Below are 19,776 nucleotides of genomic sequence, written 5' to 3' on the forward strand. Positions count from 1 at the left end.
GAAACTGACTGTTCTAGTTTCATTGTCCATGCTGAATGAAATACAAAAGTAAGTAATATAAAGGGCAAAAAGTAAACTAGACCTAAATTATTTTAGTTTTAACAAGCTTGAGATAACACATAAGTATTCGTTTAATATTTAATCCCAGTGTCACAGACTTGTTTTACCTTAGTCCTTTGCCCCCTCTGCCCATTCTGTATCCTGAGATTCTGTGTTGCACATCCTTGGGAGATAACAGTTTCTCTGCTTTTGAGCCAATACCAGTAAATATGGAGTCCTATATGCTGTCCTTCCACAGTGAGAATCCAACAGGGTGCAGCTAAAAAGTTACCAGTATAGCTCTTATGATATTGCTGTACTAGTAAAGGGTCAAGTTCTGTGGGGTAGTGAGCACTGCCACCCTGTTGATCCCAGTGGGGCTAGAGTGTGCTCAGCACCTTGCATGTTTGGGCCCAAATTTACTTGAAGAGGCATTTCAGAAGTGGAGACACTTAGAAGGGATTAAACTGGAATATATTGTTTCTGCCTATCTGAATGAAATCTTCAGTTACAGAAAAAGCAAAATCAGGAAATCAAATCCAGTACTATATATTTTTATCTTGGTATCTGCTTGGGGCCTGATTCTGTAGTCCTTTTGCATGTGGAGCACCCATGCAGAATGGCTATAGAATAAGGTCCTGAAGGACTACAGATACCAGCATCTCTTTATTTCAGGCTGTCCTATGATCTATGAGGCATGGTGTTTTTCCGTACTTATCAGGTCGGCAACTGCTTTTCCATAGGTTGGGGAGTTTAGATATAATAAATCAGTCTTTATCTTGGCTGACACAACTACAATTTGTATAATTTGTACAAATTGTATAATTACCATAACTCAATACACAAGGTATATATATTTTTATAATAAGTAAATTTCTCTAGCTTATTTTCACTAACCCCTCCAACAGAGCATGAATACTCGACAGTTTAATACATAATTACTCTGAAATAATTCTCTACCTCATTCCTTGGTCTCTCTATTCCTGTTCAGTAGCTGGTTGAACAGGAAATTTCTGCTTCATTGGCATGGTTCCATATCATGAAGTTCAGTTGCTTCAGATGAAATGTATTTACCAATACTTAACTCTTCATACCTAAGTAATTAAGGCCCCGGTCCTGCAAATGCTTACACACATGCCTAACTTCATGCATGTGGATAGTCCCATTGAAGCCACAGGCGATACTCATGAGCTTAAAGCTAAATGTTTATAGGACTGGAACCTAAGTAGGCAGCGCCCTTCCTTTCTACAACATGTTTTTTCCAACCAGCACAAGTGGGGTGAAGTATTCAGCAGAAATTAAAAAACTGAAAGGGATTACAAATATAACAATATATTTTAACAATAAATATATTTAACAATACATTTTTAAGAAGTATAAATTTAGGGATTATTGTCACCCAGGTGCGTGTGGGTTTGTTTTTGTTTGTTTGTTTTTCCCACAGTACCCTCACTCACAATTCTAACCTCTGAAAACAAATTACTTCAACTTACTTACCTGCAAGTGATCGAAATGAAATGTAACTTGCATGAAACAGCTACAATTTTTCAATTTAATCCTCGTTACCTCATTCTTAGATATTGTGTCCCACGCTTATTTCTATCACTTGTTTTCCATAATTTTGAAAACATCTGCTGTATCACCCCCAAAACATCCTCTCTTCTGTTTGGAAAACACAGTGGTACTCTTTAGAGTGGTGGGTGAAATGATACTCCGAATCCATGTAAATATGTCTAAAATGTCAAAAAAGATGGTAGGAACTAAATATACTAAACCACCTCATGAGGCTAGTTGGCCAGAAGGTCATGACTTAGTTATTGTAAGAATAATATTGTGGTGACCTAGGTACGTGACCAATAAGGCTATAAATTTAAACAATATGTTTGCGCACACTTAAATATTCCCTGGTGCACTATTTTTCAAGTTTGTTTTACTTTTGTCTGGTGGAGAAATGAATATTCCTCCATACCCTCTCTTTGAGATGAAGTTGGAGGCTGTCTTAATTTAGAGTTTGTTTTTGGGTGTTCTATGTATGATAACTGTTACTAGCAATTAATTTCTCCTTGTGTTCCATCTTTATCTAATTTCTTACTGCAGGTAGGGAACAAGATGTGTGTATGTCTCTCTCCCTGTTTCAGGATAAGTTTCTTGTCCTATTCCTCCAATAGCACACCCACCAGCAAAAAGATATTCATATTAATGGTTTGAGTTGCTGGACGGTAGTGTTTTCTTGGCGTCTCTGGCAGCAGTTGTTTGTAATTAACTACCTCAGTTAAGTGAGGAAATTATAGTACAGTAATATATAGTACAGGTGAAAATGAAATTTATTGGAAACCAGACTCTTGCATCTCTCAAATTGAATAACCATGCAGAAGCACTAATTCTAAAGCAAAGCATAGAAAAAGCAGTTTCTCCATTTTCCCTGCAGCAGCTGATGAACTCATTAACACATCAGAACAGAAAGTGTTAATAACATCAGCAGTTGTTTCAGGTAAAACACTGAATTTTGAGCGTGGGTTTTGGCAGGTACAGTAAGAGAGCGAGGACTCATTTTTTAAAATGTCTTCAGTGTAAATATACTTTTATACTGTTGATGATTTGAGATCTTAGGCAGGTTTTCTCTTTTAAGAAAAAAATAAAACTTTACTCTTCCATTTTAAAATATAGATTTCCCATAGCTGGCTTTGTGTTCTGTATTTTTAATAATATGAACTAATGTAAACTAACCATTTTCAGTACCTTCCATTAACAGAAATGGAAAGAATTGTGATTTTTTTTTTTCCCCCTTCACATTTGTAGGCTAACGTGATAGCATATAGTTGGGACAATGGAGTCCATGCTGAATAAGTTGAAAAGTACCGTTACAAAGGTAACAGCTGATGTCACCAGTGCAGTCATGGGAAATCCTGTTACCAGGGAATTTGATGTTGGACGACATATTGCCAGTGGTGGCAGTGGGCTTGCTTGGAAGATCTTTAATGGAACTAAAAAGTCAACAAAACAGGTGAGATCTCAGGTGAAGGCCTTTGGTTGCATTAAAATCATACTTGAGGAATGATAACAATTGCATCTTTTGTTAGGAAAGGTTTAGAAGAACGTTTTATTCAGTAAACTGTTGCTAGCGTTACAACTCGTGAAGTCAAATGAAGATAGAAAAGGTATCCAAATGCCTTAATTGATTTAAGGTTCCCACTGCTCATTTAATCACAACAGACTGTCACAATTTAGTTTCTGGGTCAATAGAAATTGAGCAGTAAGAAATGTTAGGCATGAGGTATGTTGACCAATAGTATGTGGGGGATGGCCTCATGCTAACTGCCTTCACCATGCCTGTTTCAGGTCATTGCTGTTAACCCCTCATTCCTGTAAACACTTTATTCGCTCAGAAGCGGCAGGTTTGTATAATTTTTGTTGGTGCCCAGAATGGGTCCAAGTCCCGCCCCACCCCCACAGCTGCCTTGTAAGCCAATATATATTTTTTTAAATAATGTAAAAATGGACTGGAAACTGTAAGCATTTAACAGTTTCCTTCTATTGCACAATATCACTATCATAAGAAAAATTATTTAACTAAGAATATCAATGTTATTAATACTCTTTTGAATACGGAAACAACTAAGCACTCTTCAATCAATAATCCTCAAAATACAATTACAGTGCTTAATAGATGGAATAACTTTTATTTCTTTAAATTGCAACGGATGCGGCCGTGGGGGCATGGGGAAAGGCAATATGGATATGGCTGTGGGGGCATGAGCTATGGCACTATGGGTATCTTTCACCTGGTTAACAAGCCACTCCAGACAGGGAATTAAGCTTAGGTACATTTTTCAAGTTTTGATTGGGTCTTCTCACAGTAGAGTCTGCATGATTTGGCTCCAAATGTGGTAAAGCAAACCCTGACTAATGTTTCTGCAAACTATTTTGTCACTGATAAGGCTAAAAGTACACGGCCAGTTCCATGTTACAAGCATTTTATTGCGTGATGATTAGTTGTATTTGACTAGTAGTGACATGATTATCAGTAGTTCATATTTTGGCCAGTCATCATGTCAACATTCAATCCGATGCTGCAAAACAAAACTAATCAGTGCAAGTACTTTGTGTGTGAAAAGGCTTCCAACAATTATTTTCATATAAGAATAATTTCTTGAAGGATGTCTTTTTCCAGTTGTTTGTGAGGAGTTATACTCTTTGGTAGACTCCTTCCAAACATTGCTAAGATATACAGTGAAGTGCAAGATCTATTATGGTTATTATATTGCATGCTATCTGTTCATTAGTAATTTATTTTATTCCTTTGTTCTGCCAGTCCACCCTTCTGGCAACTTGTGAGTGGCTGTTTGTCATCTGTGTCAGTGACATCACTAACTTCCCCAAAATGTTACATGAGTGTCCTGTTTCAAATAGCTCCGATTTTTTTGTAAGCAGTATCAGCATTCCTTTCTTTCCACCACAAATAGGTATTCAGTATTCAAATAGGTATTCAGTATTTGGCCATCTGGCTACAGATTCACTTTGCAGCATTTTACATAGTTTAAAATCCTTTGCACAGAACTCTTGAGTTTTCATATGGGAGAAGCAGAACTGATCGAAAGTCTCTTGTTCCCTGGATAAGTGGAAGTAAGGTATATTGTGGAAGTGGGTGAGATAGGATTATGCTTTGAACTGTGTTGACCTACCTCGGCTCTCAGTTTAAGTCGGTGGGAGTTTGTCTCTTAACACTCAGCACTCTTGAAAATCTCATCACTGGCGTCTGGAAGGTGAATGCTTTTAGAAATGGTATTGTGGCACTCGAAGTGGAGGAAACTTGTTACTGCCCTCCTGGATCTGCTGTCTGTCCTGGTTTACAAGGATGTTTATATTTTAATATTTGATTATCAGGTTTTTGCTTGCTTGGTGTCTGGTTTACACAAATAAATGTACGAGATAATATATGTATGCATGTATGAATATTTGTGTATATGTATTCTGAATCGTCCTATGTAGCACATACATACATATATACATATAAAAAAATTATTTAGGCCCCAGCATTTTTTTGTTTTTGTTCAGTCCATTTTGGGCTTTGTTTACTTACTCCATATTGCCTTGAACATCTTTTTCTTTCTCTATCTATGTAATCTAATCTAATCTAGTTTTTTCTGGCCTAAGGAAGCACTAGTTCCCTCCCCTCTTCTTAAAATGCATTCAGGAAGGCACAGATAGGGATGGGGGCACTTGAGAGAACTTTCTTACCAAACCACCTCCTCCATCTCAAGGTTTAGCAAAACGTGTAATGAGATGATCATCTGGGCACTAGAATCCCTGCTACACTTGGTTTCTGTTTCTCGTTCAGAGAATCCGTTAACTCTCACAGTCTTGTTGGAATCAAAATTTATTTAACTAACTAGTCGAGTGAGGAAGGGAGATTAGTTTCAGAATAATCACAGTTGAATGAGGCTATTACTAAAACAACCTGGAAGGAAATGTAATTTAAAAAAGACTCCAGTTTTAAAAAAGACTTGTGAAAGAATGGGAGGATGGGGCATCTCTTTTGGAAAAAGAACAGATGACTATTGGAATACTAACCTGTGTCTTAAGTAGAGAATTCTCTTTAATTGAGGTTCCAGAAAATCTTAGTAGCGCATCATGTAGTCACATGCTGGGTATGTGTTCAGATACTGAATGGAATGATTTGCCAAATTATATCTATTACACCCCCCAAAAAAGTACATTGATTAAAAGAATATTAGTAAAGTTGCAAAGTCAAGCACTTAAAAGTTAGGAAATGCCAGAATTAAGGTTGCCTGTACAACTGAAATCTGGTCACCATGTGCATATGCGTTGTGATACATTCTTTAATTACATTATGGCATACTATTTTTTCTCACAAGACCCCTGCCTCGTTCAGTGCATAGGATGGACAGTTCAGACTTAATGAGTAGATAATCAATATTTTTTTTCTCCTCATTGTTCAATGTGTGGCCCTAGCCCTTATTCACTGCGTGCTATTCAAACCTTTCTCTGAAGACAGAAATATTAATTTCCTCAGACTTTTTTGACCCTCATCACTGTCATAGCTGAGTGCTTCATAAAGAGTAAGGAGTTTTTCACAACACCCCTCTGAGATGAGGCTGTATAATTATCGCCATTTACAGATGGAGAACTGAGGCACAGTGAGATTAAGGTCAAAAGTATCCACTAATTTTGGACGCCCAATTTGAGGCACCTAGAATCTGATTTTTTTTTTTTTTTTTCCCAGCATCTTGCATGTTATGTTCAAAGCACAGTCCCACCAACTTCAATTGTGTCCAAGTGCTCAAAACTTCTGCCGTTAGATTCTGGGGTGTCAACTCAGGAGTAATTTATAGCAGTAGTAGGTTACTGCTCGGAGAATTCTGTGCCAAAAAAATTAAAAATTCTGCACACAATATTTTAAAATTCTGCATATTTTATTAGTCAAAATAACACAAAATAAACATGCCAGTTTCAATTATTTTGGTAATTTATTTCAAAATACCCATCAGCAAGTATGTCTGTAGCAATACAGACAACAAAAAAGATTCTGGAAACGTTTTTTGACAAATAGATTCCTTACTAGACATATTAATAAAGAACTTTGAGTAATAATTCTTTAGACTACAATACAGAAACGTATTTCCTGCACCCCTCAGAAGCAGTACAAAGGCTTGGGGGAGTCTGGGGTAATGGAGGAGCTGAGGGGGAGGGAAGTAATTGCTGGGAAGGAGCCTGGGTGTGAACTTGGAGGGTTGTTATGTATGGGTGGTAGAAGTATGGAACGTTTCATTTTTTGTTTTTTTTTTTTGAGCGGGGGGGAATGAGGGGATCGATTGTTAGGGTGCCTTCCCCATGCTGACCCCTAGCCTCTCTGAGGTAGGCACATCTGCCACTGTCCCCATGTGTCTCCCCCACTTAGCCAGCCCCTTCCCCAATCCTCATGTGGCCCTGCACCTTCACTCAGCCACCTCCTCCCCCGGCCCCATTGTGTCCCTGCACCCTCACTCCCATTCGCGTGCGCCCCCCCAGTAGCCCCACGTATCCCTTGCCTCTTGACCTGGCCCCATGAGCAGAGCTCTGTGAGGAACGCAGACTTTTCTCTTCCCTATTTACAGCTCAGGCTGCTCCCAACTGGGATCGTCTGCTCTCTGTCCTGACACCACAGCGGCCCTGGTCAGGGAAAGGCGTAACTGCAGCAGTTCTCATCAAAATTTATTATCTGCTAAGGAAAAGAAATTCTGTGTGGCACATGACTTCTGCGCGTGCGCAATGGCACAGAATTCCCCTAGGAGTCGTTCTCTCTTCTGTGTGGATGACCTCTAGACCAGGGGTTCTCAACATTTATCTTTCTGAGCCCCCCCCCCCCCCCCGCGCGCATGTTATAAAACCTCCACGGCCCACCAGTGTCACAACAATTGATTTGCTGCATATAAAAGCCAGGGTCAGTATTAGGGGGTAGCAAACAGGCCAGTTGCTTGGGGCCCCATGTCACAGGGAGCCTCATGAAGCTAAGTTGGTCAGGTTTCAGCTTCAGCCCCAGGTGGTGGGGCTCAGGGCTTCAGGCCCATGCAGTGGGGCTTTGGCTTTCTGCTCTGGGTCGCAATGAGTCTGCTAGCCTTGCTTGACGGACCCCCTGAAACCTGCTTGCGGCCCCGCAGGGAGCCCCAGGCCCCTGGTTGAGAACCACTGCTCTAGAGGGGGATAGAAAACGTTGCCATTGGATTTCACACGCATAAGAGAATGGTGAGACTTGGGTTCCGTTCCAGGCTTTGGAGGAGGGGTGTGTGCTCCAGTGGGCACAGATTCTTCTGCCCATTCCCCTCAAGTGTCCTCTCTTTTGCCCTATCCCTTCCAACCTATCTATTTCCCAGTCCTGTCTCTTTCCCACACCAGGCTCCTCTTCCGGTCTCATTCTCTTCACTCAGCCAGTCCCACTTTCCACAGGCTTCTCATCCCCACTCCAGTCTTCTTGCCCTATCAATCCCTAGTTTCACCCCTCTGGACTCCTCACAGTTCCAGCACATTGCCCACCTAGTCCTAATTTTCCCTCCTCCCAGGTCTCCATCTGATTGTCTATCTCCCCAGTCAACTCCTCTCTCCCCAAGTTCCCTATCCCCTCTGGCTTCCTGTCCGTTTTCCACCCTGGGCTCCTCATCCACTCTCAGCATTTATCCACTCATGTCTTTGTCCCAGTCTACTTGCCAAGCCAGTTTGAGACTAGAACCCTACTGAGAGGAATTTAATCTACCATCTCCATTCCCTCGCGCCCCTCCATTTCCCCCCGCCCCCGCCTTATCCCAGTCTACTCAGTAGGTCCTGCTCTTGTAATCTCTGCATCTGAATCAAGCAGCTTCCTCCTCCAAACTGCCTGAGACCAGGAGGGGACTCCTTAAGAGCACAGGAGAGAGAGGCTTCCTGCTCTCGGTTCTGGTGCCTGTGCTGGACCTGAACTTGGACCCAGCAGGGCCTGCAGCAGCCCAGAGCTACAATTGCAGGGAGAATCTTGTATTCTTACCCAGGTTATTGGTGCATTTGGCACATAATCCTAAATTTTCTTTTTTCTTTCAAAATATTTTCAGGTCACCTATGGGTTTACTAATATGTCTGTGCGAAGAGAAGTGTTTTCTAGAGGCCTGTGGTTCAGCAAAATATTTTTGCCTAATATTTCCTCTTCTCTACTAGACTATCTGGGGGTTGACTTTGCTTGAGTCATTGTGCCAATGCTGATACGTTATGTCTTCAAAAATCAATTTCTATTATGAAATTTAAAGAACTCTGGACAAAGAGTGCTTCATTTTAAATAAGTAATAAAAACAAATTTAGCACTTTAATGTGCATCCAGACATAAACAAAGCTGTGCTCATGTGCAGTCTGCAATTAATGTGATTATACACCACTTTGTGTAATGAAGGGGTTAGATTAAAATGCAAATTGAAAGCAAAATGCCATAAAGTTCAGGTTTTTTATTCCTCTTTACCTTTTAAAACACACTTGTTGTTACTACTTCAAAATATTAATGCTCAGATAATGTTAAAGGCATCATTAAACAGGCAAAAAAAACCCTCCAGAAATGTTGTACTGGTTTGTGTGGAGATCCAGATGTCAGTCACTAGTCGTGTTATATATGTTCACATTTGGCTGTGTGCTGGAAAATGTCACACATCTATTTATTTTATTGTATTTACTTATATTTAAAAATATTGGGTAAAAATCAACATACAAGAAAAGAAAAAACAAATATTTAACACTCATATTTACAGTTTGTTAAAGTGAAGTCCTCAACAAACACCTTGAACAATTTTCAAGACAATTACTTGTCAAATTTCAGTGAAATTTTCCAGAAGAAGAGTATCTGGCATAGAAGCTGAATTTTTATGAAGCAGTTATACAGCAGCCAAAAAAAAATCTTAGAAATTATTATTTTAATGTGTTGGACTGGGTTTCTTTCCATTTACTGCTTGTATACTGCTTGTCTCTTAAAAATTAAGTCATCATGCAACTACCCTGGGAGATTTACCTTAAAATGACCCTTATAAAATATTTGGCAACTACATTAGAGTCTTTCTGTGGGGACTTAGAACGTATCCATCTTCTATTGTAAGTTGTTTTTGCCTTTGCTGCATCACTTCTAGCCTGTAGGCTGCTTTATTACTTTTCCTAATATGGTTATAAGAATAAAAGACAGATTGCCAGTTTTGCTTGACAGTAAATTCTTTAATGCCTTTAATTCTTTTTCTCTGAAGGCTCTCTGGTAAAAGCTGGTCATCTTCCTGGATTATCATCCCCTTTGTTGGGTTTTTTGTTTGTTTGTTTGTTTTCCCTCCTTTCTTTAAATATCCTTTCCCAAGCACCTAAACTGATTACCATTCTCTCTAATGGCTTGCATTCTAGATTAGATAAACATCTTAGTTACTTATTCCAGGCCCATCATTTAAGTATCTGAACTCCTTGGAAACTTCTGAAGCCATTTGTTTTCCCCACTCTGGCCTCTCATTTGTTGCTGGTTGGAAAGAAGATTGGCACTGGTTTTTAACTCTGCCATAATGACTGAAGTTTTTGTGAATTTATATTAGAGAGAGGAGCCTTCTTTTAAGGAATTAATCATCTCTGTTCATGGTGTCTATTATTTAGACATATACTTGACATAACTTGAATTTCCTGTTGCTTATATTTTCTCATTTAATTTTTAATAACCAATTGAAGTCTTCCATTCACCTTTGCTCAATGCAGAAATTCTTATAACAGGAAGAGAAAGTAATATCAAAGAATTGTATTTTTATTTGGGGCCTCGACTGACCATTAAAATTCAGTTTATAATTTCTTTTGTGATTAATTGATGTTATCCCAGTGTCTGACCAAATTTCAGTGAAGTCTGTTATATTTTGCTTACCTATATGTTTATTTAATTGTATAACTGCATAAAATATACCATTCACTTCCTATCCCTAAACTATTGTATAGCAATCATGGTGCCTTTCCAATGGTTATTGCATGTTGGTAGTGGATGAAATTGTCCCTGATGTATATAGGATATAATCCTTTAAGTTAGGCACTTTACAAATATATAAGATGATAGGCACCTGTTGATTTTTAACTTTTCATTTTGAGTCCACGAAAAGGACTATATGAATAACTTGCTATTATAATTCCAGATCTACCAGCTGCCCACACACCCCTGCCCTTCTCATCACTTATACATTGTGTTCTTAATACAACCTGTCCATATTTTATTTTTACATACAGATAGTTATAGTGTGACATATACAACTGAAAAAAAAAAACCCTAAGTTCTGAGCTTAATTAGACTGGACAGTTGCTGGGTAAACTGAACCTGTGCTGTGTGATGATTGGAAGTGAGGGGGCTCTATAAGTCAGCGTCTCTGTGTATCTGTGTTCTCATTGATGCATCTTGAAGTAAAATAACTACTGTATTTTATATAACATTCCCACAGAGTTTAAAACTTCGTCTGAGTAGCCTATTATAAAAATGTAATAAATAAAATAAAATCCACCATTACACATTTTTTCCTGTGTAACACACCCTCCCCTCCCCCCCCGCCCCACCTGGGGAGATGTCTCAAGTACCTCAAGACATGTGCATGCCGCAGTTTGGGAACCCCTGATTTAGAGGAATGTCTTGTATCGCTTTTGTGAAGGAGTTAATTGCTTTGATCAGCTATGAGAAACTCAGGTGTCTTTGGTCTTCATTCTGAATGACACTAAGCTATTTAACTGTATTCCAGAAAAAAACCCAGTTGTTTTCTGCTTTGCTTTATGAGGTAAAAAGATGAGACCGTCAGAAAGTAACTAAGGTATTTTCTACAGATCTGTAATTCTTAGCAGGTGTGTGCAAACTCTTCTGGTGGTATCTGCAGTTTAGGCAGAGCTTGGGTGTGTTTACTGCTCTTTCTGACAGTGATTAGAACCTTGTAAGCTGTATGTACACTGCAGTTTCTGCTGTCCTTACTGTAGATGGACCTTGTATGTGTTGCAGGGGAGGGATAGCTCAGTGGTTTGAGCATTGGTCTGCTAAACCCAGGGTTGTGAGTTTAGTCCTTGAGGGGGCCACTTAGGGATCTGGGGCAAAAATCAGTACTTGGTCCTGCTAGTGAAGGCAGGAGGCTGACTTGATGACCTTTCAAGGTCCCTTCCAGTTCTAGGAGATGGGATATCTCCATTTATAGGGAATTACAGGTATGAGAAATCCTAGTGCAAACAGAAAATAACTTCTAAAAAGAAGTTTTAGGCAAATCTGACTGGTACCATAGCATCAATATGTAATAGTATTGATTTAATATGCTAGATAAGGCTTCTGCTATGTAAAAATTGAAGGCGGCAAATGGTGTGGGAATTACTTTAAATGCTTTAAATCCTGAGCCATTTGTGGCACTGAGGGCTGTTTTCTAATGAGGGATACCATTCATGATTGAGTGGAAGTAAACTGAAAGGATATTAAGTCAGAAAAACAATTTATATTGAAGCAGATGAGAAGTGGCTAGCATACAAAGATTTGCAGGTGACAAGGATATTCTTGAATTTCTTTTAGTATTAAAAGAACTAAGACTTCATGGTTTCAGTTGGACTCCAAGTAGTCCATAAAGTTAAACCCCTGTGTAATCCTTTGCAAGATGTTACACTCAGTTTTGTAAATAAATATAGCACTATTTTTGTCTTGACTAATTTTTTTAATAAGAACTTTTCATGAAGAGAAGAAACTGTTATGGGACCAAACAACTATGTTTCAATTTTCTGTAGAAAGAACTATATAGAGTGCGTTTTCTTGTTTAATGGTAACAGTTTCCAGGCACTCAGAATGGCAGAATGTTGAGGTGAATTTACTAGATATCTCAAAGAATTCTGCTGGATGGAAGAGGAAGATGGAAAAGTCTATCTCATCTTAAATAACCAACACTGTGTGCTCTTTAGTCCAATGGTTTGCTTGAAATAATCTGAACAATGGATGCACCTAAAATTCTCATGCTTGTTTTAGAGATATTAGCAATTCTAGTAGTATTTCCCATTTTAAGTATAGGGCATATTGCTTGAACTGTAATATCACTAAAACTCAGGTTAGTTGTGTGCCCACTGCAGTTCCTTGGAGTGAAGTTGAGCCTTTTGGGGCGGGGGGGCCAACATCACAAGTCTTTACTGCAGTATATAATTAAGCATAAACTGTTTTTGGTTTGGTTTTTTTTGAGCCCTCTGACCTGGGGTGGATTTCATCCATTATAAATAACTTCCATGTGGACAAATAAAATGTAATATTTATTCACATAACTTACTGCAAAGGTCATTTTGCTGCTTTGCTTTGTCTATATACAAATATATATACATATAGGTGAAAATTATTAGCATTGTGCTGTTTGCATGTGTGACCTGCTGTATAGCAGGCTGACATGCTGAATATGCATATTCATTAAAATAGCACTTGTGCCCAAATTTACACCAACAGTTGCCTCCTTGTCTTGTCTTTGGGCTGAAACATAGCATTTTTGGATACAAATTAATATTGATAAATTTATATAAAATCTAGCTTTATATTAGTTTATATTTTATGAACATATTTCCTTCTGTACAAGGAGCAGACATACAAGGAGCTGGAAGACTCCTTAATTTTTTGTTGAATATGACCTACCAAATTATGTAGTCCTCCCCCAAATTAATTTTTAAGAGACAGCAAAACATTCTGAATTCAGTAGAACTTGCATTTTCTCTTGAGTAATTTTTTAAGAGTTGAGTTAAAAAAAAAAAAAAACTGAGGAAAATATTGTTTAGGGAAAGAATTTATTCTTTCCATTCTCTACAATATGCTCAAGAAAAAATAGAAATGTCAATCATAACAAAGCATCATTCCAACAAATAAAATAAGTGTATTCTCAAACTATTTAAATTACCAATACCTGAGCTGATTTTGAGGTGCTGAGTATGCAAAACTCCCATTTATTTAAAATCAGGCCAGCTGCTGTCTTCAGATGTGCTGCTTAGTAATCGCATAAGTAGCGTGGTACCATTAACCATAGGCACCGAGTTTCTAATCTGCCAGGCGGTGGGTGCTCCCCCAGGCTCTGCCTAGGCTGTGCCCCTACTCTACCCCTTCCCCCAATGCCCCGCCCCTGCCCTGCCCCCACCACGCTTCTTCCCAGCCCTGCCTCTTCCCGCCCAGTTCCACCCCCGAGTGCGCTGCACCCTCGCTCCTTCCCCCTTCTCCCCCAGTGCCTCCTGATGCCACGAAACAGCTGATCTGCAAGAGGCACAGGGAGGGAGGGGAAGGCGCTGCACCATGGGGCCACGGATGGGCAGGAGGTGCTGGGCGGAGTGGAAGGTTCTGCTAGGCGGGCAACCAGTGGGTGCCACCCACCCACACACACACACACACACACACACACACACACACACACACACACACACACACACACACACACTCCAGCCCCAGAGCACCCACGGAGTCGGCGCCTATTCCATGGTGGTAATAGTCAAATCATTATTTTTTATAAAGTATGTAGCAGTAGTTTATTGGCTCAGGAAAAATATATTATTGAATTGAGATTTAAAAAAATCATGTTGATTGTAACTGAAATAAGTTAGTATAGCATTTGGCTATGGATGTATAATGAACTACTTTCTGCTTTGATGGATCATATTGTATAAACTTTACTGTGTGGCTTAGGTAATACTGACTGAGTTTTGTTGCTTATTTTTAGGAAGTTGCTGTTTTCGTCTTTGATAAAAAGTTAATAGACAAATATCAGAAATTTGAAAAGGATCAGATTATTGATTCTTTAAAGCGAGGAGTTCAACAACTAACAAGGCTTCGACACCCTCGACTAGTTACCGTCCAACATCCATTAGAGGAATCCAGGTAAATTTTAGTAAAATTGTAAGTATTTTTTTGCTGGACATAGAGGTCTGGAGCATTTGGAAAAACGTGCAGAAATAATAACAAAAGATATGGACTTGGCAATTAGAGAAAATAAATAAAAGTAGGTCATATGTCACCATGTTCTAGTTGCACTGTTGCCCAAACGGTCACTTTTTCTGATATTATTCACAGAGATGTTGAAGGTATAGTATGTGACTGACTTCAACTGCTAAAATATTCATTAAAACAAAACCTTGTTTTGCGCAGTTATACTTCACTTGAAAGAGGGCTGAAGTCACGGTAATAATAATAATATAATAATTTATGGAGATATCCCATCTCCTAGAACTGGAAGGGACCTTCACTAGCAGGACCAAGTACTGATTTTGCCCCAGATCCCCAAGTGGCCCCCTCAAGGATTGAACTCTTAACCCTGGGTTTAGCAGACCAATGCTCAAACCACTGAGCTATCCCTCCCTAACTGCTGAAGCAAAGAACTTTTCTTGGTTTTGGTTTATTTTGTTTTAGCATTATTCCTGAATTTTTACAAAGTAGAAGCCGTGTTTTTTCCACCATCAGTTCCCCAGGCCTTTTACACTCTCTTTGCCTGAACTACAGCAAGAGACCTCACCCAAGCTTTAAAAAAGTTAAAATTATAGGCAGGTGCCAGCTCCCGGATAGTTAAAGTTGAGAAAACTTTACGGTTTGAGGTCAATTCCTGTAAGTGCTCTTGTATCTGCATAGTTACTCACTTTCCCTTGAAAGTTAGTATGCCTCATGGGGTGCTGGGGTAGGGATAGTGATATAAATTTGCGGTCGTTTCACCAAAACGTTCCTGAGATATAGCCTCCTTTGGGGAAGCAGTATTGAAAATGTTGTTTAACAAAATTAATCTCTACAGGCTTGAACCTAACACTCATGCACAAAACTGATTATCTTGTGTATGTGCATGGTACCCAAGTGAGTTACTAGTCAGCCAGTTTTCACATAATCTGGATGGCTGAATGGAACATGCTATGGCTATTGAATATGAGCAACACCTAGACATTTTAACCTGGAACCCATCCTTGATGGAAATCTGGAAATTAAATAGTCATGTTGCTACAACTTGCCTTTGTCAAAGAGGTCTTTTGTTGTTTTGGGGAAATGTCGTCTGAGTACAGCAGAAAATTCAGAAGGTGCTCAGACTATTTTTGAAAAGAAAATAATTGTGTATGCAAATGCTTGCTGGGAGGTGGAGCTGGGGGCAGAGAAAAAGAGAAGGAATGGGGGAAAGGGGCTTGGGTTTGTGGCGGGAGGGGATAAATTGGGGTAAGTGAGGGAAGAGGGGTTGGGAGGTTCAGGTCAGGGGAGAGGATGGAGATGAGGGATGGAACACTGGGAAGGGTGATATGTGTGGTGGGTGCCAAGGTGTTGGGGGGAGGCAGACCTGTCAGCCCCACATCCTTCTCTGCTGTATCTGTGCTGTGATCTTAAGGTAACACAAATCTAAAACTCTGAAAATCAGAAAATACAAAGTTTAGGTATATGCCATATCTTGCAGGGGAGGGGAGGCTGACTTGCAGGGGAAGTAGACTGGGTGGGTCAAAGGCATGGCTGAGGAAGCCTGGCTGAAGCAGATGGGGAGTCCAGCTAGGTGGTGGCGCATAGTGGCAGTATGGGGCCTGGTTTGGTGTACAGCACAGGGTACATGATTCAAGGAAGCATGCATCCCTCCAGTAAGCTGCTGCCTGTGATACATATGCACCCTCCGAGGTCACCAGACAGCAGGGAGCAACGTCTTACATGCTAATGGCTTCCCAAGTGCTAGTGGCTTACTGGGACAGGAAGGGGAAGGTGAACTTGAAATGGTGGCCTGGGAGTACAAGAGTAGGGGTAGATGTAGGTGTATTAAATGTTGGCGCAGCTTGGCAGAGCTGTGATAATGATAGGAGATCTGGGGTGGGAGTTGTGACTTTCTGGAAGTATGTGAATCCCTTTGCCTGACCCCTGACTGTGATCTAAGGAAAGAGGTGCCTATGTACCCTGAGGGATCCGGTATGCCTCATTTCAGCACTGCATTGTGTAGGTTGTGTCAGTAGCAGGGCCCAGGTGTCTTCTGACTATGGGAATTGTCATCAGTTAGGTGGGAGATGAGTGTGGTCTGTGGTTTCAGTGAAGGGTAAGAGGAAACGATCGTATTAGGTGGCATCCTGTGCATATGAGTAAAGGTTGTAAAATTTAGCAGATATGGTGTTTTTTGTGGAGTAAGCTAGATGTTTGAGTGTAAGGCAGGTATAGATAGCTCTTGTTCAGTACAATGAAAGAATGCGTGCTATGGGCTTATAGGTCTTCGCTCAATGAGAGTAGAGTTAAGGTTACATTGGCATGTACCTTAACTCTGGATTTCCTGATTTATATAAGTTTGTGTCTTGCTAAAGTTGATGTTTTGGAACAGTATTAAGTACCACCAGGCACTTAAATATGCTTTTTGTTGGTGAATAGGAAAAAAAGATTGAGTGACTTTGTTATTCCCATTTCTGGTCTTACCTAGTGGGTCAGTACAAAACTGAGTTTCTGTAGAGGTAGTTGTTTGTTATATTTAAAAAAAAAAAAAGTGCAGGTTCAGGAGGAGCCACTACACATTGGTTTAATTGGAAGCCTGACTAACACCAAGGTTGAGCATCTTCAGTTGGGTTTTCTGACGCTTGTATTCTGTTTTAGGATTCTTGCTTCTTCACAAAGGCAGTGGTAGGGAGAACTGAAGCTATGACTCTTCGTCTTTGAGGGTGATGAGCAAGGATCTTTCATGTTTCATCAGTTTTGTTTCTTTGGCCTTATTGTACTTTAGAGAGCAATTTCGTTGGCTTGTGATGTGTACAATCCATTAAGTTGTATCCTACTAAGGGAGAGGAGACTGGGAAGAGGCGAAATGAAGAGCCACTTTGAGCATAGTCACAGGGAGGCAACCTCATTTATTGAGATGATAGGACGTGAACATTACAACACAATGTTAGAGGAGAAATGAAACCACAGAGGGAAAGAGGAGGTGGGGACATGGTGAGGGATGAAGGGAGAGAGTAAGGATGACACAGTTACACTGTTTATTGTGCAGTCGTTCTGATGAGTGTCTCAAGCACCTTTTGCCATAAACAAATTGTATACTTTGTAGTGCCACTAAATATTCAACAATTGCTTCATTAATTGTTGGTCAGCATATACTCTTCGCTCTACTGAATTTTTTATTTTCAGTTATTTTCTCTGCCTCCCACTATGAACAAGGCTCTAGTTTGGTGCTGACGTTGGTCTTATGGGCTTTGACCCTAATGTTCTGGTTTATGGCTGACTGGTTTACACAAAGGCTGCTTTACTCAGAATCTAATCAATCCTGGTCCTAACTAAAAGCCTGATCCTGCAACTGGTACATGAATTCCCACTTTACTCCCCTTGTTGTGTTGGCTCAGTACAGGGAAAATATTCGTATTCTTTACCAAACACTATGCACACTTTTAGTACTATATACAGAGTAGTAAATGTCTTACTTTGACCAATACCACCTTCTGACTTCCAGTGTGCTTCCAAGACATCTTGTTACAGAATTAAAATATTTGAGATCTATTCTTCAAAAGCTGACATACAGCATAGTTTAAGTAATATTGATTATTGTGGTGATATATCATGTGAAAGTTATTTTCTGTCATTCAAAATCATGACCAAGAGCTTATTAAATATATTTACTGGATATATTGGGTACATCTTCCCTTTTTAGAGATTGCCTGGCATTTTGTACAGAACCAGTCTTTGCAAGTTTAGCTAATGTTCTTGGCAACTGGGACAATCTACCCTCTCCTTTACCATCTGATATTAAGGAATACAAACTTTATGATGTGGAAACCAAATATGGCTTGCTTCAGGTATGTTAATGGTTTTATCTTTGTTTTTTTGCATGTCTAGTATTGCCTTACAAACTTAAGCCCTGATCCTGCTAACAGGTATGCACATGTTTACCTATGTGAGTAATTGTGGGTAAAGATAAGCATGTGTGTAACAGTTTGCTTAGGAATTTTGGAATTATTTGTCTAAAAGCACAAGACCTTTCTATCACAGCATTCAGGACTGATAAGATTTTTAAAAAACTTCACAGCTGATGTAAGTGCATTCAACTCCATTTAAGTCTATGGTGTTAAACCCAGTTGTATTAGTGTTAATTTTTTTTATTTTACTTATAGGTTTTTCTATAATGGCCATCACCATAGTATCTGATCACCTTAAATACATAAATGAATCTATCCCTACAACAGTCCTGTGAGTAGGGAATTATTTTCCCTACGTAAGAGATAGGGATCTGGTGCATGACGAAGTTAAGTAACGTGCTCCAGGTTGCTCAGGAAGTCTGTGGTGATGCTGAGAATAGAACATAGATAGCCTGAATCTGGGTCTGTCCAATGACTTAACCACATACTGTTTTTTCCTCTTGCCATCCTTGGCAAATTTGATCTATTTTCTTCTCCTTGAGAGAACAGTTTAGTGTAAATCCATCTCTTGGAGGAGAAAGGTAAGGTGAGGGCACAGAACCCTGTGTTAATTCCAGACAGACTTCATTATAGTGGTGCTGCTTATCACTGAGGTATTCAAGGATTTGCTGTCAGTTCCATTACATACAGTTTTTCAGGGGATTGTATATTTTTATAATAGTTGATTTTAGGTTAAATACTGTCCTACAAGGTTTCAGCCTGGAGTTACCCTTTTGAAATAAAAAAAAAATCACCCGTGGGCCGTAACTTTTGACAAGTAATCTGAAGACCAACGATGGTGATCATAAAACAATAATTTTTTGTGCCATATCTGCATTAATATTTGAGAGAAGGGTAAGAGATGAATCAAAGAAACTGGAGCAAACAGTAGTCATGGATATTTTGCTGCATGGCAGGTCCCAGCTTCAAAAGAGCATATAGTAAATGAAATAATTATGAGGAGAGAGACCGCAATGCTTTGAAGACCCTTTTATAAACAGAGTGGCGGAAAGGATGAATGCTTGATGGAATGCTCTGGATTGCTACTGTTTCTGCCCAATCTCACTAGAGAATTTAGAATTGTACATTTCACCATTTTCCTTCTAGTCCCTCCCCTCCCCTCGCCTTTCTTTTTAATGAAGAGTGATGCCAGTTCCTGTGAGTCTTAGCTTTGTGGCCTCTTATCTTTTTAAAATAAATTTGAAATGGGTGGCAAACTTAATTTGCCTTTTTCTTTCCCGAGTCATACCACTGCCACCCACATAATTCAGTCAGTGCTCTGCCTTTAAGTGAATAGATTATCCCCCAACCTGTTGCTGCTCCTGCTACTACAGAGGTGGGCAAACTACAGCCCACGGGCCACATCCGGCCCGCAGGACCATCCTG

General features: G+C 39.7%; 1 protein-coding gene across 1 annotated transcript in view; it reads left to right on the top strand.

The window, feature by feature from the left end:
• The window catches only part of SCYL2 (SCY1 like pseudokinase 2), a 53,149-nt gene that overhangs the window by 2,346 nt on the left and 31,027 nt on the right, over positions 1-19,776 (top strand). Inside the window, exons 2-4 of the mRNA XM_054028847.1 lie at positions 2,839-3,043; positions 14,241-14,398; positions 18,147-18,291. Coding sequence (XP_053884822.1) covers positions 2,867-3,043; positions 14,241-14,398; positions 18,147-18,291 — 480 coding nt within the window. The 5' untranslated portion in view covers positions 2,839-2,866. The remainder of the gene's footprint in view (positions 1-2,838; positions 3,044-14,240; positions 14,399-18,146; positions 18,292-19,776) is intronic.

This window comes from Malaclemys terrapin, chromosome 1 (assembly GCF_027887155.1).
Source record: "Malaclemys terrapin pileata isolate rMalTer1 chromosome 1, rMalTer1.hap1, whole genome shotgun sequence".
NCBI lineage: Eukaryota > Metazoa > Chordata > Testudines > Emydidae > Malaclemys > Malaclemys terrapin.